At 42.6% G+C, this 25,653-nt stretch overlaps 1 protein-coding gene across 1 annotated transcript in view; it reads right to left on the minus strand.

Annotated features, from left to right (window-relative positions):
• The window catches only part of Sema5a (semaphorin 5A), a 446,744-nt gene that overhangs the window by 200,408 nt on the left and 220,683 nt on the right, over window positions 1-25,653 (minus strand). The window contains exon 5 of the mRNA XM_026397069.2: window positions 24,148-24,193. Coding sequence (XP_026252854.2) covers window positions 24,148-24,193 — 46 coding nt within the window. The remainder of the gene's footprint in view (window positions 1-24,147; window positions 24,194-25,653) is intronic.

Genomic DNA, 25,653 nt, shown 5'->3' on the forward strand with positions numbered 1-25,653 from the left:
TGAAGGGAAGGGAGAGAGGTGGAAAGGAAATGGGGAACAGAAGTTCAGATCACACACAGTATGGATGCTCTACAAATCTTCCTACTCATGTCTGAATCACAGCACCCAGGCTTTGCACCTGCATCTGAAATGCAGGGCTCCACACGCACATTCAGGGCACAGCGCAGCTCCACTGCAACCACCCAGAGTTGGAGACCAAGAGCGTCTTGAGTCCTCAGAGGCATCAAGCCTGGAGGATGAACCCAGGCACCTGCCACCTGGGGCTGCACACTCATGAGACATACTCTGTTCACACAGCAAAACTATCAAAACCAGGGCAGGGGGCCCTACCCTTGGGCTCAGAGTCATAACTGCCAGATGTCAGGAGATGGGCATGAGAACCCTGCTCCTTCCATTCCCTCCTGGAGGAAGGATTGTGTCGCATACCTTTGTGCTAATACCTATGTGCCACACTCCCCACCTCAGGTGTCTGGGCACTCAGTGCTGCCTTTACACTTTGACAAAAATCCCTCTGAGTTCTGGTCCTGCTCAACCTCTTAGAACTGCAAACACCACACGGGCCACTGTTTTGTGCCTGGAGCCTGGTCTCCTGAACACTCACCCACGGAGCAGACAGCCCACTCCTCCTTCACATTGAGGTCCCCGTGCTGACGTGCCTTCCAAGCCAGCCAGAGTCTAGCTCTTTCCCCAGATCCACATGGTTCTGTCATTCATCATCCCTGTTTGTCTGTCTCTCTCCTTCACTCCCTCTCTCCTTCATGCTCTTTCCCTCCTGCGTCCCTCCCTCCTTCTACTCCCTTACCAGCCCACTGCACTGCAGGTCACAGCCCACCGGACAGCTAAGCTGGATGCCTGGACATCACTCAAGGCCAATGAGTCCAAAGACCTTTTCCATCCCCCGCAGAGCCCAGCCCCCCTGCTGCCCTGCAGGGCTTCTGTGACCACACACTGTTCCCCGTCCACGCATGGGTCCATTCCACTCAGGACCACTGACACCAGCTTCTGCTCTAGTTCTCAGGGTTTGTGCTCACAATGGGGATTCCCAGCACCCCAAAGCCCTATTCAGTTGGCATGAAAAGGATTTGGGAATTTCCACTATTACAAGTCTGTTCTGATGAATCTGATGATCAACAAATTCCAGGACCACTACGTTCAATAGGCGGTAAGCCTCATGTCCTCACTACGATTTGTTCCACCGATTCTATTGGAAGAGGCAGTGTATGGAAATAAACTTCCCTTTGTGAGTATGGGATTTCCTAGTTTGCAAACTCCATCTGATTTTCAGAACTAAGTGAACAAAAAGAAATAGGAAAAACAAAGACATTCACACTGGATGGTTTGTTCCTAGGCTTGACAGAACTTGATTAGGATTTAGGGGGTAGGTGGAGGAGAGAGGGAGAGGAACAGCGGAGGGAAAAGGAGCAGGGAGGAAGGGCCCCGCCGACCCCCATCCTGCTCCTCAATAGTAAGATATAAGTTAAGGGCACAAGGAGGGGAGCCAGGTGGCCTGAGATCTAACTTGTATGCACTAAGGTAGAGAAGAGTGGCCCTGACAAGTTTCCCTCAAATGCAAAATCAGGATAAAGAGGATACCTTCCAAATAAGAGCCTGGTAAGACTGAATCATGAGACCTGACCAGGTATATAATAATGTACCAGGATTAGTTATGATCCACATTGCCAGCACAGAACTCAGGAAAGTTTAGCCTCTTCTTATTGTCAAATATCTTCAGAGTGTCATATTGCATGTATCTGGAGAATCTGGGTGGAAGTCATTGTTCTCATTCCAATATTACTCGGTGCAGGAAAGATAGTTAGTTGGTCTCCATTATCCCAATAGCAACCCTGATACAAATAATTACTTATCTAAAGGATTTTTAAATGAGTTGAACTAAAGACTTAAATGCACAAATGCTTTCATGTGAATTTAAAAAGGGTATGTAATTGGGACAAGAAAATAGAGCACTGAACCCCACATAAGGAAAGGAGTACATTTTAAAAACAGCAAATATTTTAAAGAACTGGGGAAAAGGTTATTAGTGTGTAAAACATATAATTAAATTATAATCCGTACATCCATTTACAGAATGACCTCATCTTTGAGGTTGACCAACCAATCTCCAACTCTCTTGGCTATATTTAAATAGCTATGGCAAACTGAGATCAAGTAACACCTGGTGGAACACACATTCTTCTTAAAACAGCTAAGTGTGAAGTGTTTATACACTGCCTTCTAGCATCAGGCTGCACATATCTGATGCGACATAATCTTTAACTCTGAGACATATTTTCCATGAAAGGAGGAAGGTCTCAGTATTCTATTTGAGAAATTGCTCTTTCCACAAATGAATCTCTTAACAATAAATCTCTTAACAAGTAATGTCTTTTCACTTCCATTTGTAATGCTATGAAAAAAATTACAATAGGGGGTCCAAAACTTGACTTATGACCTAATTAATTCTTTTAAAAATTAACTGACATTTAGAGCAAGTTAACAATACTACAGTAAGACATCAGATAGTTCCACTAGCAATTGATTCATTTTACATGCCATGCATATTAGACAGTTTTGTTAAAATTGAGTCATTTGTTTCTGCTCTTTTCCAATTTATTTGAAGCATATACTATTCTCTCAAGTTTACTCTCCCTGATTCATGGATCTTTTGGTGTAAATCCTACCTATGACCTTGACCATAAGCAATGAGTTTAGGGTTATGTAAACTTGTTTCATTGATGCTTCAAGATGGTAAGAGCTCTTTTAATTCTGGTCTCCTTTAAAAAGCATCTAATTTTAAAACCTTATCTTCATTCATTCCTATAAGACTAATTAAAAGTCATAATGTAAGATCTTGATATGCCAAGGTAAACAAATGACAGATCTTTTCTGACTCGTTTGCATTGTGGTTACTTGTGATTCACAACTATACATTTCTTAACTCTTCAACATCATACCTACGTGAGATTCCCTGTTATGCTCCATTACCATGGGGCATAGAATTATTATAACCTTGGTTAGATTTTATAATGCTTAGGTGCTTTTTTACTTATATATTTCCTCTCTAATGTTCAAGCTTAGTTTGGCTATATTTCTTATTCTCTAATTATAAAAGGGGATTTACATTTTTTGAAATGTTGAACCAAATATAAATATACATCACTGAGAAAGAAATCGGATCCAGGAGTAATGCTTTACGATTTTTAAATTTCAAAATTAGTTAATGAAAATAATGCCTTCTGTAATATTGTGTGATTTTTAAATTTCAGGATTTGTATGGCTCCAATAACAGTAGGCAGAGAAAAGTCGTCAGGAGAGGGAGAGACAGTATTCCTCATGTCTCAGACATTATACCCCAAGCTGTGGGATTTAAAGAAAGAATGATGTGGCAGCACTGTCCACAGGGGGCTGTGACTGAATGAGTGGCATTCAGCAGGAGCTCCAGGAAGAAGGCCACAGATGTGCATGGTGGGAAAGGAGTCACGGTGCAGGTGAGGCTCAGAGAAGACAACCACATCACTCAAGTTCCTTCACACAGAAACAAAAGAGGAGGGGAAAAGACAGAAGGTACTGTGACGAGGTGAGGTGGTTACCTTAGAAAAATCCAGTAACAACTAAACAATGGAAGTAACAGTCAACTAAAGGGTGTTCTACTTTTTTTCTAATTTTCATAGCATGGACTCAAATATTCCACAAAAGGGATAATGATACCTGCAAGCACACACATGGGTAAGGTCTGTGTGACTGGGTCCCCCTAAGTTCACATGCTGAAAGCCTCCAAGATGACAGCAGCAGGAGACTGGCCTCCGGGAGGAAACTGGGTCATAGAGATGCAGCCCTCATGAACAGCATTAGCACCCTTATAAAAAGAAGCTTCAAACAGCTCCCTCAGCCCTGTCACCCTTGAACACACAGAGAGAAAGCATCATCTGTGACCCAGGAAGTAGATCCTTGCCAGACATTAAATCCCCCTTCATTTTGGACTTCCTAGCCCATAACACTGAGAAGTAAATTTCTGTCATTTATAAGTTACCCAGACTAATGCATTTCAGTACAGGAGCCTAAATGATCTAAGACACACACACACACACACACACACACACATACACACACACACAATGGAAGAACATATTGTTATGAACTTAGGTGATCAAAATGCCACGAGTTTACTAAAAATCATCATGATGGTGCTATGGGTTGAACTGTGCCACCCCAACAAGAATACATTGAAGTCCTGTCCCCCAGCACCTCCAAGTGTGACCTCATTTGGAAATAAGTTTCATAGATGTCATGAAGTTAAATGAGGTCGTTATGGTGGGCCTACGAGAACATGAGCAGAATTCTTATGAAATGGGGAAAGTTGGACAGTAAGCCAGATAAACACAGAAGAAAGGTAACGTGAGGACACAGGGATGAGATAGCCATGTGACTAGAGTGATGGGTGATGAGTCAAGAAGCAGCAAGGGTGCCAAGGGAGGCAGCCACCTGGAGCTGGGAGGGTAAGGAAGGGTCGGCTCCCACAGCCCCCAGGGACAGCAGGCTCTTGGCCAGACCCGACTTCAGGTTTCTGGCCTCCAGGGCTCTTGTTCTTTATCACTACAGGCCTAGAGAACTAACACAGACGTATAGCATAAAAGAACCACAGCCCAATCTGGTTTTATCCGTTAAGTATTTGAACAGTTTTTCCACAAATAAAAACATATAAATCACAAAAAAAAATTTACATAGGTCAATTTTCTAGTGCTGCATGGATAGATTCAATTTTTAAGAATATTAACTGTGTAGACCATTCTCTAACAGAATTTTAAGCAAAAATTGAAGAAAAATATCTACAGATTAAAGTTCTTTTTCAAGATGTAAGTGATAATAGCTGACAGTTTTGCAGCTTTAAAAATATACACGGTAACATCTTCAGTAAAGGATGGTAATATTCAAAGAAACAGAACCCCATTGCGGTATGATTTTCAAACACCATTATCATAGTACTTTAGTGATGAACTCTTGCAGACTTCCGCCTATACTCTCTGCAGGATGGAAGCCATCAGGTGGGGTCAATACTTCTCATGTGGAGTTTCAAGGAGTGTGGGATCCATCCAGCTGGTCACCTGGACAGGCTTGATGAGCCCATTCCACCTTCAACTGTCCATGAACAGCACACAATGAGTCAAATTTGCTGAGCCCTCAATATTAATTAAGCACTGATAGTGAGCTCAGTGGTTCAGAGGAAGAGGCATCCATGGCAACTGGACATGCAGATCTCAACATTACAGAGCTACAAGGTCCCTTGGAGATCACCCCTCCATCTGGTTCAATACTGTGGAGGTGGAGAGAAGCAGATGAACAGGGGCAGGGGAGGGGAGGAAGAAACAGCCAGGCATCAAGGGAACCAATTAAAATAACACCTACAAGGAACTGGTGCACAGAAGGAAGCAGAGTACAGAAGAAAGGTGTTGGTGTGAGCAGGGGAAATAGCAAGCAGGGAGGTTTGCATTCAGCAGCAGATCAGACAAACACCCAGGGGCCAGCAGAGCGGAGAAGTGCTGGGTGCTGGTCCTCTAGTCTGGGAACCCTCTCAGAGCTGACCTAACATCTCATCAGCTTCCTCTCTAGGGCTGAAGGCTGGCCAGTGCAGAGGGGAGGGTCCATGAGGAGGAGGAGGAGTTGGCAGAAGAGGCGTACCAGTGACCCAAGTCGACTTGGACAGGGCTGGGCTTGCATGTCTAAGATAAGCACCCTTTAAGCATGGCCTTGGGCAGACTTTCATAATTTGCAAACACCTGTCATTTACACAGGTTTTGGGAAGAAGGCCAAATACATAACATCTTACTCTGCATTCTCACCTGAAACCATAAAAAGTCAAAGAATATTCAGTAGCTCTGTAGTACTGATGGCAGCCACACTCCATGCTGCTTCCTTCCCCTGAAGCTGGACTGTGGATGCCCAAAGGCAGCAGGACCACAAAAGGAGAGCTCTTTAGTTGTTGGTGGTGTTTTTTGTTTATTTGTTTGTTTGTTTTTGCGGGGTGGTAGGGGGAGACTGGAGATTGTACTGAGGCCACTCAACCACTGAGCCACGTCCCCAACCCTTTTTTGTATTTAATGTAGAGACAGAGTCTCACTGAGTTGCTTACCACCTCATTGGGCTGAGGCTGGCTTTGAACTAATCATCCTCTTGTCTCAGCCTCCTGAGCCACTGGGATTACAGGCATTTGCCACCTCTCATGGCTAGAGTTCTTGAGAGCCAGGACACCCAGAAGTGCCCCGTGCCTTCACCTTGAGACGTTCTTGCAACATGCAAGCAACCATCGAAGTGTGAGACAAAGAAAATGGAATCCCACCTGTCACTTCTCCCTGCCACAGGCATGGCCGATGCCCCACCCTGCACCTGCCTTGGGGCCCTGGGGACATTATGTAGCCCCTCTTGTGAAGCAGGGTCAGTGCAGCAGGGTCCCCTCACCCTGAGGGAGCCATGTTTCAGATGTCTCTGCCTGGGACAGTGAGCTCATGGATGTCATCAGCCCACAGGTAAGCCTAGGTAGGGGCCCAGGGTTACAGCTCCACATTCCAACTATTTTCCAGAGAAAACACCTGCTCCCATTTCATGTATGGGACAGGCAGAGTCTCTGTGTGCCCCTGTGCCCTCCAGTCCCTTACCTCTCTGATCTCCACCTTTCCTCCAGAAAACATACCACCAAGGCTGTGCCAGCAATGGCAAAGGACCCTGTGCTTCTGCACCCAGGGCTACTTTTCCTTCAGGGGACATTGACAATGTCTGGAGACATGTTTGGTGTCATGATCAGGAGGGGCGGTTGCTGTTGGCATCAAGTGAGCAGAGGTCAGGGATGTTGCCTCCTCTGTCCTGCATCCTACCTGCCAGGAGAGCCCCCAACATGGAATTGTCTGGTCCAAATGTCCACAGTGGTGAGGGTCAGAATCCCTGAGCTAGGGAAAAAGGAGGCTGGTTTTTAAAAAAGAATGTATAGCCATAACACAAAGAATTCTCATCTCAACATAAGTAGGTAGGATCTTGTTATGGTTTCGATGTGAGGGGTCCCCCAAAAGCTCCTGTGTTAATATAGGACTATTCAGAGGTAAATGATCAGATTGTGAGAGCGATAGTCTAATCAATCAGTTTATCCTAGTTTAAATGTGTGGGCTGGGTGATAAACGTAGGTAGGCGAGGTGTGGCTGGAGGGAGTCACCAACAGGGACCTTGCCCTGGAATGGTGCATCTTCCCTGTGAGCCCTTCTCTCCTACTCTGAGATGAGCAGCTTTTCCCCACCACACTCTTCTGCCATGTTGTTCTGCCTCAAATTGGGCCCAGAGAAATGGACTCAGCCAACCATCGACTCTACCTCTCAAACTTTAATTCCAAAATAAACTTATTCTCCTCTAAACTATTCTTGAGAAATATTTTGGTCACATGACTAAAAAAAAAAAACCAGACCTCTTCCAAAGATGCATAAACCTAGGAAGATGTGCTTCTAAAAGCCCTCAAGAATACTATCTGATCGGGGCTGATTGAGATACATCTATTGAATCCTTGAAATGTAAACTTATTTACAGAAAGGGTTCTTGCAAATGTGCTGATTGAAGTGTCTCCAGATGAGATCCGCATCATTTCATCTGGTGGATCCTAAATTCCATCATGAGCATCTCTGTAAGGATAATGCTGGAGAGACTTGAGGAATCTAGACTCACAAAGAAGCCAAATGAGCATGGAAGGAGAGATGGGAGTCACCAGCCAAGGAACACCAGAAGCTGGGAAAGGCAATAAGAGATCCCTAGAGCTTTCCAAAGGAGTGTGGACCTGCCAACGTCATTTCAGACTTTTAGCATCCAAAACTGTGAAGGAGTAGGTTTCCATGGTTTTAAGCTGCTAAACATGTGGTGATTTGTTATAGCAGCACTAGGCAACTAATACATTGCCCAATGGATAGTACTGACTTGTATTCTTTCAAATGCTCAGAACAGATTGATTTAAATATAGCTTCCCAATACATTTTTTGAAAACTGTATTTAGAAGCTGATTGAGATAAAGGATTCATTCAACAGTAATCTTTACTTTCAACAAAGGGAAATTACACTTTGTATATGCATTAGACCCAATGCACTACAAAGGGATTCTTCTCTCAAAAGATGAAAAATTTTAGGTTGTTCATTAATAAATATCAGGAGACTCAAATTATGTGTACAGTGCCACAAAAATACGTCTGGAGAAGTTTTAATGTGAGCAGCAGACAGAAGTGAAATCATATTATCTAAGCCCTTAGGACGCACTTTATGGCAAGTGATTAAAAACTTAATTCCAATTAGCATAAGTCAAAAATTAAAGTTTTAAAATATGTTAACTGAGAGGCATAAGTTGAGAGAACAATATTCAAGCACAGACAAGTCCACAGAATTCAAAGTATGTCACAAGAATGCTGTGGTGCCAAATCCTACACACAGTGGCCTCTGTTGGACCTCATTCTCAATAGGTTCTCCATGGTGACAAAACGGTTACACACAGCCTGCGGCTGATATCATCTGGAGCTCATGATTGCAAAGAAAAGAGATGGGTCTATTTCTCTCAGGGGACACTGTATCATTATTAAGGCCACTAATCCTGTGCCCTTGGGTCATTTGCAGAACCGTAGATCAAGAGAGTGCTATACTATGGGTAAGCTTGCTGGGTCAGTGCCCACCTGAAAGACAGGAGAAGTGAAAGGCGTGTGTATTAGTTTACTGTGGCTGCTGTAACAAAGTGACACAAATTTAGCGAATTAACACAAGATAACTTTAGTTTCTCAGAGTTTTAGAGGGCAGAAGTCAGAAGTCAGCACCTTTGGGACAAACTTGAGGTACCAACAGAGTCACGATCCCTGGAGATGCTCTAGGGAGATCTGTCCCTTGCTTTCTTAGCTTCTAGTGGCAGCCAGATTTCCTTTTCTGTGGCCCAGCACTTGGGCCTCACTGTCAGGTTTAGCAATCTCTACTCTGGCTTCATGCAGCTTTTCCAACTGACCGATGTGATCTCCCTCTGCCCCTCTCTTACAAGGACCCTTGGGATTGAACTCAGAAGCCATCCAGATAATCCAGGATCCTCTGCCTACCCCAAGACACCTACCATAATCACATCTGTGTCACCTAAGGCCACTTTCTCGGGTTCCAGGGATGAGGAGGAGGGTGTTTCCTGGAGGTCTTTGTCTCCACCCCACAGATCAGTGTCATAGTGTGGGAGCACAGAGAGCAGGCCTGAAACGCCAGGGGCAAGCAGGGCAGTGAGAGGCCCACAGCTCACGCCAGGTTCAGCCGCCCTGCCTCTGCCTTCTCCAACTCCGATGGCTGCTTCACCTCACAGTGGGGCCAGCAGACAGCGGTGGGATGGGTGTGCTTGTTTCCCGGTCCTTCCTGTTCTCAAGTTCCTCAGCTCATGAACCTGGCTCATTCACACAAGTTCCCCAGTGCAGCTGACAGTGATTCTCAGGGAGTGGTCTCAGAGCAGAGGCATTAGAGCTGCGGAGACACTGGTCCCCACCATCTAGACAAAGCTAGGCCTTCAGAAACTGAGGCAGAATCTGCTACTACAAGGTTTAGAAATCTGCGGTCCACAGGCCAGCACAGCCGGGAACAGAAGGCCCATGTCCACCTGCCCAGCACTTCCCTGACCCATGGGATATAAAGGAGAAGAAGAGATCCTTTCACAAATGCTAATGCAGTATCAAAAGGTCTAAAGCTGCATTTTTCCTCCATGAGTCTGTGTGAATTGTGTACTCATATGCACATACATATAAAACAATGTGAATCTATGGCAGACAATTTGCAGAATTACAGTAAAATATAAAAAGGACAATCTAATCCACTCATATTTATTTCAAACAGTAAGTTTGAATTAAACATAAAAAAAGAACTTGAGGTCAAATTGAAGGAATTCTCTGAACTTCATAGTTCTTCATCATACATGTCAACTCTTAAAAACTGGAGATCTTAAAAGAAAGTTTAAGAAAACTTAAAAGAAAAAAGTTAAAAGAAAATTTGAAACATGTAGGGGACTGAGTTATTAAGGATGTTGTCTGTTTTTAATCATAAATCACTTCATAGCACATATTTATGGTTTCAGGTAGGAAAATGTAGAACTGGTATTTAATAAAAGCAACCTTTAGTAACGATGATGTGTAACAAATCCTATATAACACATTTTGAAAAAGAAAGTTTAAAAAGCTCACTTGTAGCATAATTCTCAAAGAGACACAGAAGACAAAGATGAGCATTTCTCAAGCAGAACATCCCATTTATAAGAGACAAATCACTTGTTTGGAAAAAATAAAATAAACATCAAGGAAAATTGATTGTTTCTTGGACCGTACTAACACCTAAGAGACTGCACACAAATAAATACGGGAGTCTTTGTACTCCCCATCAATTTGTGGTTCTGGCTGCTTATACTCTAACAGCTGATCAAAATGCTCCCTGTGTATTTCATATGTGGAGCACAATTTCAGCTATGTCTGATTTCCCTGGCATGTTCAGCTTTATTTTCCAGATAGAACTTCTAATTGCTTTCCTTTTACTGATAAAAATAGTCTTCATAAAATTAACCATTTCCAGTTGGGAAATTTGTGGTTTGTGTAAAAATACCTCTTTTTTTCCTGATAAACCTATCTTTCTTTATTCAACCCTCTAATTTTCTTCCTTATTTTAAAATTTGTTATGGGTGCATTATAATTCCATGTAAGTGGAAGGCATTGTGTCATATTTGTACATCCACACAGTGTAAATAGCTCAATCTCAGTCCCTAGGACCTTCGTCCCACCCCGGATCCACTTGCCATCTTCCAATGATCCAGATCCCTTCTATTATTGTTATTTTCATTACTACATTAAAATCTATATGAACAGGATTCACTGTGATATGAGCATGGCAGATAGACTTCCTTCCCCCGTGTTACCCATGTTCTGCCTTCCTCCTCCCTCTCCCTCTCCTCTGCTTTGTTGGGCTCCCTTACATTTTTTTTAAGATTCCGTTTTTTTTTTTTTTAAAGAGAGAGTGAGAGAGGGGAGAGAGAGAGAGAGAGAGAGAGAGAGAGAGAGAGAGAGAGAGAGAGAGAGAATTTTTTAATATTTATTTTTTAGTTCTCGGCGGACACAACATCTTTGTTGGTATGTGGTGCTGAGGATCGAACCCGGGTCCCTTGCATGCCAGGCGAGCGCACTACCGCTTGAGCCACATCCCCAGCCCCTTAAGATTCCCTTTTTAATCTCTTCCCTCCTCCCTCCTCCCTCCTTCCTCCTCCCTGTCTCCTCCCTTCCTCCCCCTCCACCTCTCTCTTCCACATATGATAAGAACCATTTGACCCTTAACATTCTGAGTCTGGCTTATTTCACTTACCATGATAGTCTCTAGTTTCATCCATTTTCCAGTAAATGCCATGATTTCCTTCTTCTTTAGGGCTGAGTGAAACTCCATTGTGTGTATCTATACCACTTTTTTCCTTTGCCATAAGTTTTGACGAATTGTATATGAGATACCATATCTCCATTTTCTGTGAATTCTTTCTTTGCTGATCTCTGTCTCCTCTCTCCTCTGGTCAGCCTTTTATGCTTCATGAATTTATTCTCATCTTTGCGTTGTTATCACAATTAAAGTTAACCCTGCACTTGATTCATAATCTACAGGACTTAAAAAGAATAAAGTGAACCCTCTCTGTTGTAACCATATATTTGTTCAAAGAAAGAACTTTCAATCTCTTGTTGCTCTCTTTCCTTAGTAATTTTCAAATTTACATGCAATGTGGTTCTACTTTTGTGTCTTGATTTTTGCAGTTAGAAGCATTATTTACTGGCTATATATGTTCCACATATCCTTTCACCTCATCAGCAGACATACCTTCCCTTTCACGATGGTCTGAATATTGACCTATTCTAATTTTGCTTGGATATGCAGTGATTACACACTTTAAAAAATGCAAATGCTATTCCCAGATGGGCCACAAAATAAGATATGACTACATTTATTTTTTCAGAACAACGTTTTCTGCTTAGAGTTAATGATCATCTCTTGTCTTCTTTTCCTATTCGTGTGGTTACTACTAATTAGACTCAACTGTCGGTCTCCGTTGTTTCTAAGTCCATGCAAGCACCTCAGGCAGCCTGTACTGTTATATTCCTGGAAAGAACTCAGCACCTGCATGACCCCAACCAGTGATGGATGGAGGCTCCGGGAGCTGCAGTAGACGGTCCACAGGCACCTGCCCGAGCATCCTGCCCTCTTCTCTTTTTTGGCATCTCTATCTCCTGGGTCTAGAGCATGGTCATACACTATTCACACATTTTTCTTCACTTTCCATCTCTTATCCTTTATTTAAATTCATAGGAGATTTTTTCAACTTTATTTTCTAATTTTCCATTGGTATTGTCAATTTAACCATCATTCATTTTAAAATAATCTATGAAAGCTTATAAAATACACTAAATATCTCTTCTTTCTTTGTTTTGCGGATGCATCAATTCCTTTTGGGCTTTTCCACCCCTTTTGAATGGTGATTTTCTGGTGAATTTCTCCAGTCCTTAATTAGTTCTGTCCAAATTTTCCTCTACTTTCTTGGATATATTAATCACAGTTATTCAAAGTCATTTTCTGCTAACTTTGCTAATTGGATCATCTGTGGGTTTAGTTCTATTGCCTATTTAAATCTAATTTGTCTCTCATGGAGTCCTGCCTCTTTTTGTGTCTAGAATACTTAACTGTACACTGGCAGTTGTGGATAAAAATAATTTCAGAGACCACATATAAAGCCACTTTGACCTAAGACTCATGCATCAGGGAGTAGCCTTTCCCTCTGTTGAGCAGACTATGGGTAGGTATGGGAGAGGTGAAGGCAGGGCTTGATTATCTCAGTCGACTCCTGAATGAGGATGAGGTGTCACCTGGTGAGATTCAAATATAAGTAGTCCCCCTTGTCTGTGGTTTTGCTTCCCAATGTTTCCGCTAACTGCAGTCAACTGTGTTCTGCAAATATTAGATGGAAAATTCCAGAATAAAAAATAATTTCCAGAATAAAATAATTTGTAAGTTTTAAATTGTGTACGATGCTGAGCAAAATGATGAAATCTCATGCAGTCTCACTGGATCCCTCTCAGAAAAAGAAACATCCCTTTTTCTAGTGTATCCACATTGTATGCTCTACCCGCTCATTAATCACTTAGTATCTATCTCCGTCATTAAGTCAAATGGGTGTTTTTCCCCGATGCTTTTGTTCAAGTAACCCTATACTCAGAAAGAGTGGCCACAATCACATACTTTTTGTTGCAATATAGTTTTACAATTATGTTATTTTATTTTTAGCTTTTGTTAATCTCTTATTATACCTAATTTTTAAATCAATGCACTGTACACATGTATAGCTAGGAAGAAGTAGTTCATATAGACTTCCGCGCTCTCCATTCTTTTAGACATCCCCTGGAACTTGGAATGTCACCCTGGACATCAGGAGGGGCTCTTGGGCTTCTGATTCACCTGGATTTCTTGCTCATAATCTGTCAGAGATTTTAGTCAGATCTCATCCTTATGGGTAAGATGTAGAAAATTCCTTCTACCCCGTTTCAGTTTGAAAAGCAAGTCATATGCCTCCCATGTTATCAACATTTTAAAAACATATGGCCACAACTGGTCATGGGTTTAAAGCCCATGGGGACTTCAACGTACAACTAAACCTCACTGTGACTGCCGACCTATTTGCTGGCTCCTCTAAGGACCCCCCTGAATGAAACTCAAAGTAGTCTTATCTTCCCTCCTATTTTATTTGTTTTTGTGTGGTTCTTACTTTGGGAAAAAAAAAAATGTCTTCTGCCCTCAAAATGATGTATCAGGTTAGAGTGGAGCCACTCATGAATGTAAAATCATCCATCTTTTACTGAATGCCTACCATACTTTTTGGAATCTCATTCAAAGTTTCTTCGATGTCCTTTCGTTTTCCCTGGACTCCTACTGCTTCACCTGAGCATCACAGTATTTTACAGGGTAGGCTTTCTCTGTCCTTGTGTCTTTCCAAACTTCCAAAGAAAGGTTGCTTTCCATTCTTCAAAAGACTTCAAATTTGTCATCTATACACGGTATCTTTTTGTGTGTTCACAATGATTTTTTTCCGTAAGTGTAAATTTATTGTGATTTGCATGCCTGGTTTTGATGAATGAAGTATGTGGGTTCTCTCCATTCTCTTGAATCAGAAACTCAAGTCTATATTTTAAAATTGCCTTTGAATCCAATGCTCATTTATTCAAATGATGATTGGCATGAGGTCTTTGGATGGAAAATATGAATATCAAGTCCACACATTGTCAAAACCACTTTCTTATAAAATAGATGACTTGTAATGGAGAACTTCTGCATGGGCAACATACCCCTGTGTGATCTAAAACACACCTAAATAAAAACTGAATATCTCCCAACACTTATAAACTCACTGACCGGATCATATAGCACTATTTATAAGACTGAATAGCTCCCAGGTCAGTGAGGTTTGGTATGAATAAATGTTGTGATTTAATGAAGAAATAAAATATGAACTCTTAAAATTTAGCCACAAGAAGACAGGAACAGAGGTATAAACCTATAATACTTGTTGCTCAGAAGGCTGAGGAAGGAAGGTCACAGGCTTGAAGCCAGCCCCAGCAACGTAATGAGCCCTGTGGTGTGTCTGTGTGTGTATCTGTGTGTGTGTGTGTATACACACACATACACATATTTGTATATTTTAAAATACATATTATATACATAAAATTGCCTTTGAATCCAATGCTCATTTATTCAAATGATGACTGACATGAGGTCTTTGAATGGCAATATGTGTGTGTGTGTGTGTGTGTGTGTACACATTTTTTTAAAGATGGAGATGTAACTTGTTGGGAGGGCAGTCTGGGGTCAACCCCCAATCCCCAGCACTGTGAGTTTTGGCAGGAGGACAAGGCAGCAGTGCTTGACAGACCCATGCTAACTAAGGCAGAGCTCACTGCAGCTGTACCCATGGCTCCTCTCTCCAGTGCTATTGGTGTTATGAATAAATTAAAAATGAGAAATGACTCACACGTTGTAGAGTCACCAAACCAAGAGCCTCAGTCCATTCACTCAAGAGAATTGTAGACCAGTGTGACTCGTATTTTTTTTTTTAATTTATGTTTCTTCCTTCTTTACATTTATACTTTACCCTTAGGTAATTGGGAGACTTCAGCCCCCAGAATGTATAATCTGTTACCCAATTAAGAAGCCTGATGCTTAAATTTGAAATAGTTTTGCCTGGTAGTCAGCTCATCTGCTGGTGCCAGGATTCGGGGCGGGGCACAGAGATGAGGAGATGAAAGCCGGCCGGGCAGAGAGTTCTGCGCAGCCCCTTCTTCGGCAGTTACCACAGGCTCTGGGGCCATTTTTGAAATGGAAATAGAAATGCATTTTAGATAAATGAAATGAGCCCCTCCATTTATCTAGCTTCTGGTGATTGTCAGCTAGTGTTTGCTATTGGATGACAGAAATTTCCTGACCTCATTTCAGGAAACTAAAAGATACACACAGCTTAGAAAAAAATATTCATGCATCTTCAATTTAGTTTTTGAGGCTGCAAGTAAGGGAGAAATTCAGAAACAGAGAAGAGCACTTATTAAAAAGTAAGGTACAACACAACTGAATGCATTCAGTAATAAAGCATAAAGTACATTCTTTTAAAAGACATAAAAACACTTCATTTCTTCAGAGCAGAGACCAATGTCTGATCAGTCTGTGCCTAAAATATTAAGACAAGCCCAAATGAGATTCCTAAAAACACTGAGAAATTCCCATCATGGCGGATCCTGCTGATGCTCTACCCAACTCCGCTGACAGAACAGGGTGCCCTGCACCTGGCTGCTCTCAGCATGGGCTGGGACTGCTCACAGCTGGCCCTGCTCTGGAGAGATACTCTTGGCTGTTGAGAATCAGTTCACCAAGAGGTGCATGACTCCCGCGAAACTCTGTGGGGCACAGTAGGACTGAAGGACAAGGGTGTAGATGGGGTATAGATCACCCACCTTGCCTAACAGCCTCATGCTGTCTATTCATGCTCCACAGCTCAGGGCACATTCCCAGAGACAACCCTTGCCTATTTCTTTGCCCGCAATATCCTGCACTTTCCATCCCAGGACCTACCCTTCATAGATCCCAGGCTGTGTTTCCAGAGAACCTGACCTCAGAACCATATGTAAATGACAACACAAATTAGTAGCTAGAGTCCCTGCATACCAGTAGTGAATGACAGGTAGTATGTCAAGTGGTATGAATGAGTGCAATCCAGTGGTGTTTAGTTCACGATGAGGCAACTACTGTCCTCTGAAGGCGTCTACACCCAGGTCTGCAACGCGATCCCAAGCACAGACCAGCAGAGAGGTCCCAATTAAATCTCAAAAACTCTGAGCCTCACCTCACCTATAAATTATTGAAAAGAATACCTAGGCCTTAGTGCTGCTAGACAATTCAGTGAGATGGTGCTTGCAAAGTGCTTATAAGGCCATAATCAATGTTGTCAATGATTATATTGCTGTTGGCATCATTCTTTTGTGACAGATTTGGTCACCAAAGTTATATTGAATAAGCATAATACCAAATTTCAAATTAGTAGGGAGAGTTTTCCTTAAAGAAACAGGAATCTAGGCATCAAAAGCAATGACAGGAGAAATAAGTAGAAGGAGGATACACATTAATAGTTTAATGCAGTCAAGGACTTTAGGTATAATCCAGTCTGCACTTCTTCCTGAATCTCCTCTCTAAAATGTACTGTGGGAAAAATTAAGGTCCAGAGAGGTTAAGTGGAGTTTTCTGTTCCTTGTAGGTACACAGGCAAGTGATATTTCTCAGCTGGCCTTGAAGCTGGATGAGGCCATGGGACAGAGTTACACCCAATGGAATCTGGGCAGAGGGATGGGTCAAGTGCATAGAGATCTCCTCTGAATTACCCCTCACTTTTCCCCCAGGCTGCCTTTGGAGGTGTGGGCTGAAGATGGGTCATCATAATATACAACATATTTTGATTCTGAACAGTAGCATAAAATGGAGCCCCACAAACTGCACTGGACAGTCATGGACATGAGAAGTAAATCTTCGGCCTGTGAGTATTCGGTCCCTGGGAAAACAGGGTATTCTGTTAACGGCAGTGTACTAAGTTCACTAATACTCTCCAAACCAGTGAGTTCTCAGTCCTCATCTGAGTTTCAAGTCAGTAGAGACTTTTCTTTTAAAAATTATATGTTAGCCACTATAAATCCCCCAGGAAGTTATGAAAAAAGAATAATAAATGTGTCTGAAAATCTTGGTAGATGAAACAGGAAATTTTCACCAAGGAGCAAGATACAAGAGAGTGACTGGAATCTGGGGGAAGGACTATGCTATCTAGGTTCCAACCCAGTGGTCAAGGTCTCCAGACACCATGCAATTGCTGTTCAAGGAGTGGAAATAGACTCATCAAGTACACACTGTCTGACCAAGTGAAACAGACAACAATCACACCGCCTAATATTGTGCTTACTCCAAAAAATATATGTTCAGAACGTGCTCTGTACTAGTTACCAGAATAAGTAACACACTCTTTCTCTAAAGTACAGATAGTGAATAGCTTAGGCTTTGTAGATTAGGAGGTCTCTGTCAGGACTGTTCAGTTTTGCAGGGTAACAGCCATAGAGAGTTAAGTAAAGGAATGGATATGTGTTTGAATAAAACTTTATTAGCCATGACCATATACTGACAATATGCAAATAAATGACCATGACTGGGTTCCAATAAAACTTTAACTGTGGTCCACATGCCCTAGTGTGCTGAACCTTGAAAAGTCTTAATAATGGCAGTCTTTAAGATTCTTTTGCTTCTACAATGCTAAGATTTTAAGAACATATAGAGAAAGGAAAAAAATAAGTTTGCAATCATGATTTTTGAGAACTACAGGGGAGACCAGTCTCTTATGACCCAGTAAATATAAAGCATAATTTTAAAAATTAATCAATGTGAATATCTCATTGAAATAGTTTTTCTAAATTATTAATTAGTATATCATTCTTTAAATTATACAGAAGCTTTCCAACAGAGGGTAGTTATATCAGAGTGTTATGACCCATGAGACAGGTTATTATAAATGGACTCAATTTATTTTTAAATTTAATTTCATATTAATAAAAAGAAGTAATTTAAACTCAAGAGTCCCAGCAGGTTCTTTAGAAATGGCCACTAAGGATTCATACATGTCTTGGGTTATATATATGAGGAAATCAAAAGAGATAAATTCCTAGCATATCAAAGATATTATAGATTCAATCAAGAAATCTTAATGTTACAGACTAGAATAATGGCTTCTTCAGAATATGTGAGGACCAAGACAGGAATCATCTAACATAAGGTTTTCTCAATACTGGCACTGGAGCCATTCAAAGCCAGGTAATTCTTTGTTGAGTGTGCTGTGCACTGCAGGATATTTATAACCATCTCTGGTTTCCACCATGACAAGCCAACAGCAGCTTCCACCTCCAGCTATGACTCCAGGGAATGTCCACAGGCATTGTCACATGTACCCAGGAGATGAAATTGGCCCCAGAGGAGAACAACTGGTTAGACATAGACATAAGTTAAAACTCAATTCCTTGAACTCACATATACAGGAAGAGAAATAAACATCTACCTCAATTTTGGAGAGAGTTCTCTACCAAGAATGGTGGAGTAGGCAGGGAGACTCAACAGTTTTCAATTTAGAAATCAGAGAGGCAGGTGGCAAATTGGAACCGATTTCAATTTTTCTGCTTATTCCAGCAGTTGTGAGAAACAGGCTGTGAATTCTTTTCTCTTAGTAACAAAACCCTATTTAAAAAAAAATGGATTTTGAACCATTTCCCAAAAGAACATTAGGAAGATAGTGAGGTTGATGGAACAGAGGCCCCGTGTGCTCCTTGGATTCTGTTCCAGAGCTTCTACCTCAAGCCACGGAAGAATCCCAGATGGGCAAGTGTGGCTGGTTAGTCTTGTGGCCACCTGGGTCTTGTGGCCACCTGCATTTTTACATTTCAAAGAGATTTGTTCTTGTAAAGTAACTACCATCATCAAAGCAAGAACAGAAGCCACACTGAAGACTCAAATCTGTCACCACATCAGGTAGGAGAGATGCCTAATGGGGAACCATGACTGAGGCCAAGAATGGTCTTCCACAGACGGCAGAGGCTCGTCCTGAGTGGCCAGGAGTGCACCCCAGCCTCCAGGGGAAAGACGCACAACAAATGTTAGCACATTGATATTTGATTCTTCAGCCATTGAGAAAAAACTGGTTTTATTTCCTCAAATTAAAAGCAATTCTTGAGTTTTCTCCTTACAATATTAAAGATGACACCTGCTTGAACTTCATAACAAATATTCCAAGTGCAGCCTTTTTACTTCATGGAGTGTGAACGTTCTTGCAATGAGGCCAAGAAATTGGCCTCAAACAGATCATGTTGCTATGGGTATGAGAGTCCCTGCATCCCAACCGTGTCAGATCTTTTTACTTCTTTAAAGACTTCACTGTGGAAGTCTCTATTATCTAGGGAGACCAGAGTCTCTTGGGTGGAGAAAGAGACCCCTGATTTGGAGACCGGCTGACTCATTCCCAGCTCCCTGCTTCAGGGTCACCTTGTGATCTGACCTTGCAGGGAGGCCTCTCAGCCTATTAAAAATCTCATGAATTCAGTGTGGTTCCAGAAAGGTGAGTAACCCGGTGACCAGGTTCCAGGGACAGCTAAGGGGGGCCCACCCTGCCTTCATGGAAAGGGGATGAACTCAGGGGTATCCCTGTGCCTCCCACAGCTGGGAAGTGTGGGGGCTGCTCAACTTCAAGGGGTGCATTAGATCTTGGGACACGGACAGAGCAGGGCTCCCTGGGGCTCCACAGGTCTGTGAAGGTCACTAAACACAAGGAAAAATGGAAAAGTTTCCCACATCTGCTCCAGACAGATGATGTTAAACCAACATAACGGCCAATAATTTGAGGGAGAAATTTGACGTTGCAGAAGAGCGTTGAAGACAGGGGACTGGAACTCAAGGAAGAGCCTGTCAGAGCCCGGAAGTGCCTGCTTCTTCTCTGAGCCAAGTGTGCGCACCTGTGTGCTTTCAAATGCCGCTCAGCAACCGATTCTTATGGCTCTTCTCGAATTTAGGAACAAAAATGTGAAGTTGACCTCATACCCCAGAGTGTTAAGGTAAAAATGATGGAGAAAGAGTGAAACATACTATTAAATATCAAGGCATTAAAAGGTTTGCAGGCATTTATTCTGAGCTACCAGAAGCCTAATGGTTGATTCTAACACAACACTGAGGCTATAAAGACAAGTACAACACGCCTTCCAACACAGTGCGCCTGCCCAGGAGGCAGTGATTGCTAGGCAGAAGTAAAGACCTGGTGCCAGGCATGGTGGTACACACTTGTCATCTCAGTGACTTGGGAGGCTGAGGCAGGAGGGATGCAAGTTTGAGGCCAGCCTGGGCAACTCAGTGAGGTCCTAAGCAACTTAGCAAGACCCTGTCTCAAAAAAAAAAAAAGTACTGGGAATGTGTCTGAGTGGTCAGCACTGCTGGATTCAACTGGAGGAGGAGGAGGGAGAGCAGAAGAAGACATAGTATTAATAGAAGTAGTAAAGGCCCGAGGGTGTGAAACACCCCAGAGGACACTAGCCACCCTTCCTTGGGGGGTTACAAGGATGGGATACCTGAAGTGAGAGTCAAGGACCCCTCTTTTTCTAGAGTAACAGAGTAGGGTTAAAGCGTGGAGAGAGAGAGGAGGGCAAGAGAAAGCACTTGAAGCTGGGGAGCAGCTGATGGCCTGGGAACCATGGGTAACTCGACATTAGTGGACACGTTAGGAAGGTCCCCAGGGGTGGGCAGAGATGCAGCCACCCAGAGGTGGATGGTGCTATATGGCAGAGGGGCGAGGTCCCACAAAGCCCCATCCAGTGCCCAGTGAGGGCTCAGCTGGGCAGAAGCCTTGCCCTCCTCCCTTCTTCCCTCTGCTTGTCCATGTTAGGAGTCCTTGGCCTAGTACGCTCATCCTCCCACATTTAAGCAATAATTTCCTATCTTTGGAGAGAGAAGGAGGGAGAAAACGATTAGCCTGAGATACTAGAATGAATTCAGATGATCCTTTGCAGAAAATGGCATTTGCCTAGAATAAAGGAAGGCATGCAAGTCACAGTGCTCTGCCACTCAGTCCACCACTGCGCTGCCCGGCAGGCACCGTGCTACTCAGCACTTGAGGTCTGGTGAGCCCAAGTCAAACGTGCCGAAAGCACAGATTAGGCACCAAAACGTGTTACTTGAAAAACGGAATGGACCCTATCTCCTGAATTTCTTGTGATGACTCCATGTTGGTATTGTGATATTTTAGATAGATAAGTAAAATGCATCACTAAAAATAACTCCCCGTTTCTTTGCACTGTTTTCAACGTGACGATGGGATCATCCTAAATTACCGATGTGGCTCACGTGCTTCTCTCAGACAGCGCTGTTTACAAGAGCAGAACAGCACTTTGTTTGCCTCTGTGCTCGTTCTTCTTTGTTAGCCTTGGAGGTAGTCATTTAAATTAAAATAAAATATTCATAGAAATCAACAAGACCTCTTTCCTGGAGACGTGTAGGGAAAAAGTAGTGTCATGAAGAACTGCCAGTTTTATCCCTCCCCATGCTAAGTAAACAGCGGGCCACAGAACTGCACGCACACTCGGGGTGTGAGAAGGCGAGCGGCACTGCTGGGCACCAAGGGTGCTGCAAAGACTCTGTCCTGAGGGCTGCGTTCCCAGCGCCACCTCTCAGCGCTCACTGCCTCGCTGGACCCTGTGTGGCCAGAGGAGGCTCTCACCCGTGGTCCTGCCGAAGGGCTCCACTCTCCCGCAAGAGACCTCAGCTCCATAAGCGCTACACCTGCCTCCCCCCACAGGCAGGCAGTCTGGGCAAGGAAGTGGGCATGGGCAACGGGCAGTGAGTTTCCTTGCCTTGGCACGGAAATGTCACGTACACATGTTAATGGTAACATCGCATCAACCAAAAGCTGCAAAAATGTCACAAAGGACTCTCATGAACCCTTCACTTCTGTGCCCCATGGACATAACATCACATTGGCTTTATTATTTTTTCTGTCTTCATATGTATATATCTTCTGTACATATTTATGCAGTAAGTTCTAAAATCACTTAAAAATAAGTCACCAAAATGACAGCCGTTACCCTATATATTTCAGTAGGCTTTCCCAAAGGGCAAGGGCACTCTCTGAGATACCAATGAAGTTACCAAAGTCAGGGAATGGGTATTCACACATACCTACTATCTTATCTACAATCACAGTCTCTAAGTCATCCCAATAATATCCTTTAGAGTAAGAAGGAATAAATACAGGTCCAAGAACCAATTTGGATCAAGTCGTGCATGAAGGTCGTGTTTGTCTTCTTTGGTAGTGGAGTAACTCTTCGTCTGTTTTCATATCCTTTACGACTTTGATATTTGAAGGGCAGAGGCCAGCCTTCTGTAGGGCGTCCCTCTGTCTGGCATTGTTGGAGGGTTCCTCATGACGACACTGGCTATAAATTTTGCTGGAATCTTCCTGTATCTTTCTCAGGGCCACAAATCCATGGACTTTTTCCTGTTACTAGTGAAATCACTTTGCCCTAGCTGGTGTGAGGTATCTGCCAGGTGTCTTCACTGTGGAGTTGAAGGTTTCACTCATGACTAATAACTACTGTACAAGTAATTCTGTGAGACTGTGTAAAGGACCTGTTGTCATCAAACTCAGATTCAACATCTTAGCAGTCATGGATCATTTCTGCATTAGAAGTGTTTTAGTGTGAAGACTGCCAAATCATAATTCCTGAACTAAATCATTCCTCCAGTGTTCATTCACTGGCATTTTATGGTAAGCGCAAGCCATCCCTTCCACCTCATTCCCTAAGTTGTGTCTTGTCCTTGTTTGAATATGTCCATGGATTTTTATTTCTCATCTGCTACTGTGATCATCTGTGTGGACAATCCAGTGATTTATTACTAGTCATTCTCACTTTTCAAAACTCAGCCCGTGTTCATGGAGAAGTCACTGTTCTCCTCTCTTCTCCTGCCTTGCTCCATCTCCTCGTGATGGAGAGGATTGGTAGTGGTTTGTGGCCATTTTGCTGATGAGAAACCACTAACGGCTGACAGGCCTGGCGCTAGATCACAGACCCAGGTGTAGGGTCTTCAAAGCTCATGCTTTTGACCAATATTAGCTTTGGTTGTGGATTGTCTTATTTCAAGACCCCAACAAATAAAAAAGACAAATTTAATATTAAAATATAGCTCTAAATTGGTTTCCTGAATGTTCACGAGTACCAGCATTACCAAGAAAATAAAACCACATGATAAATTCCTCCCCAGTCACTTCTCTTAGCCTAGGACATGAGGATGATACCAAAATGGGTTGAAAAACATTTTCCAAACTGTGCCCAGCTCAGGGATCCTGACATGGCCCACAGGGCATTTGAGAATTCCTGTGGGAGAGACATTTGTGTCCCAACCATCTTGTTCTCTAGAGACCCTGATCATCACACCTCCCCCAAACACCAGGGAGAGCGAGGGCGCTGTGACAATCCCTGTCACCACTAAAATAAAATCGGAGACCCAAGGAATCCTGGCTCAGTCTCCAATCAGCAGTAACAGAAATAAAAATTTTATTTTGATCTATTTTGTTTATTCTTTGCTCTGTGTAGATCTTAAGCCCTAGATTCATATTTATCTAATTAGGAACAGAAAGAGGAAACTAAGACGCTTGCTAAGAACATGACAGCTGAATGGCATGAATCACACCCCACGAGCAATGGGTGCTCTCGGAGAGCAAAGGGACACTCCAGACTTTGCAGGAATGTCCTTGAGCTGGCTGTCACCTGAGGAAGAGTAAGTCAGGATGGCTCCTGTGAAACAGGAGGTCACAGGGAACAGGAAGAGGCTGATGGGCATCAGCTAAGTGGCGACTCACACCAACAGAGCAGCCAGAGTCCTGTGGCCCGACCAGCTGAGAAGTGAGACCCTGCCCCGCCTCGACGGGCACCCTTGCTTCTGGCTCCCTGCCCTCAAAACTGAGTGAATTGGGATGGAAAATGAGAGCTGAGAACAATAAATAGCACCTACCTGGATAAGAGACAGGTCCTCGAGCTGCAACCTGAAGAGGTAGTTCCTGCAAGACACAAGAGGAGAGCAGGTTTATTTTTAGTGGATTCTAAAAAATTCATAAGTGTTATGAGAATAAAGGACACGAACACATGAAGATTTGGGCTTCAGACTTATCCTGATGCAGGAGTAATATCCTGAGTATATAAAAGAATTCAAAAAATGAAACACCAAAAAAAAAAAGTAATCCAGTTAATAAACTGGCAAGTGTATTAAACAGACATTTTACAAAAGAAAAACAAAACTGGTCAACAAATACAAGCACCATCTTTACTAGCAAAAGAAACCATCTTAAATATTTAACAGGAGGCAAATGGTTATGAACACCACAATATATCCACAAAAATATTCAAAAATTTCAAAATCAAGATTGATCTAGCTGGGTGCAGTTGTGTACACCCGGAATCCTTTGGCTGAGTGGGGAAGACTGCAAGTTCAAAGTCAGCAATACCCTGTCTCAAAAAATAATAATAATAATATTCAGCATCAGAGAGAAATTCAATCAAATCATCTCATTTACGAAAGCTAGAGGAAAAATATCAAAAAAGCTAGAGAAAAAATCAAATCATTAAATTAGAGATATACAAATCAAAACATCACTGAGATTTCATCTCACTCCATCAAGAACACAACCAGGGCTGGGGCTACGGCTCAGTGGTTAGAACGCTTGCCTCGCATGGGTGAGGCAGTGGGTTCAATCCTCAGCACCACATAAAAAAATAAATAAATAAACAAAATAAAGTTATTAAACAAAGAACACAAATAATAATAAATGCGGGAGAGGATGTGGACAAAGGCACACCTTTACACTGCTGGCAGATAACCAGTTGGTAAACCACCATGGAAATCAGTATGGAGTTTCCTTAAAAGACAGGAGTGGAGCCACCATATGACACAGCTAAGCCACTCCTCAGTGTTACTCTAAAAGTGTTAAAGTCAGCATAGATGGTGACACGCACACACCTCTGTTTATAGCAACACCATCCACAACAACCAAACTATGGAACCAGCCTAGGTGTCTCTCAGCAGATGAATAGTTAAAGAAAACACGGTATGTATACACAATGGGGTGTTATTCACCCATAAAGAAGAATGAAATTACGGCATTTAGGAAAATATATAGAAATCGAGAACATCATGTTAAACCAAATCCAGAAAGTCAAGAGTTGTGAGTTTTCTCTCACATGTGAAAGCTAGAGAGGAAAAAAGAAATAAAGAAATAAAGAAGGTTGTGGTGGGGATCTCATGAAAATTGAAAGGAGACCAGCAAAGTAAGGAAAGGGACCAGGGGAAGGGTAGAGGGTGGGAAATCCTGGGGAATGATACTGGCCAAACTACATTGTTATATCATGTGCATTTACAAATATGCAACAGTGAATCCCACCATTATGGATAACTATAATGCACCAATAAAAATATGGAGAAAAGCTTCCTGCTAACGACATGCCCAGCTCAGAGGACAAAGGC

The sequence above is a fragment of the Urocitellus parryii genome, chromosome 1 (assembly GCF_045843805.1).
Source record: "Urocitellus parryii isolate mUroPar1 chromosome 1, mUroPar1.hap1, whole genome shotgun sequence".
In the NCBI taxonomy this organism is placed as follows: Eukaryota; Metazoa; Chordata; class Mammalia; order Rodentia; family Sciuridae; genus Urocitellus; species Urocitellus parryii.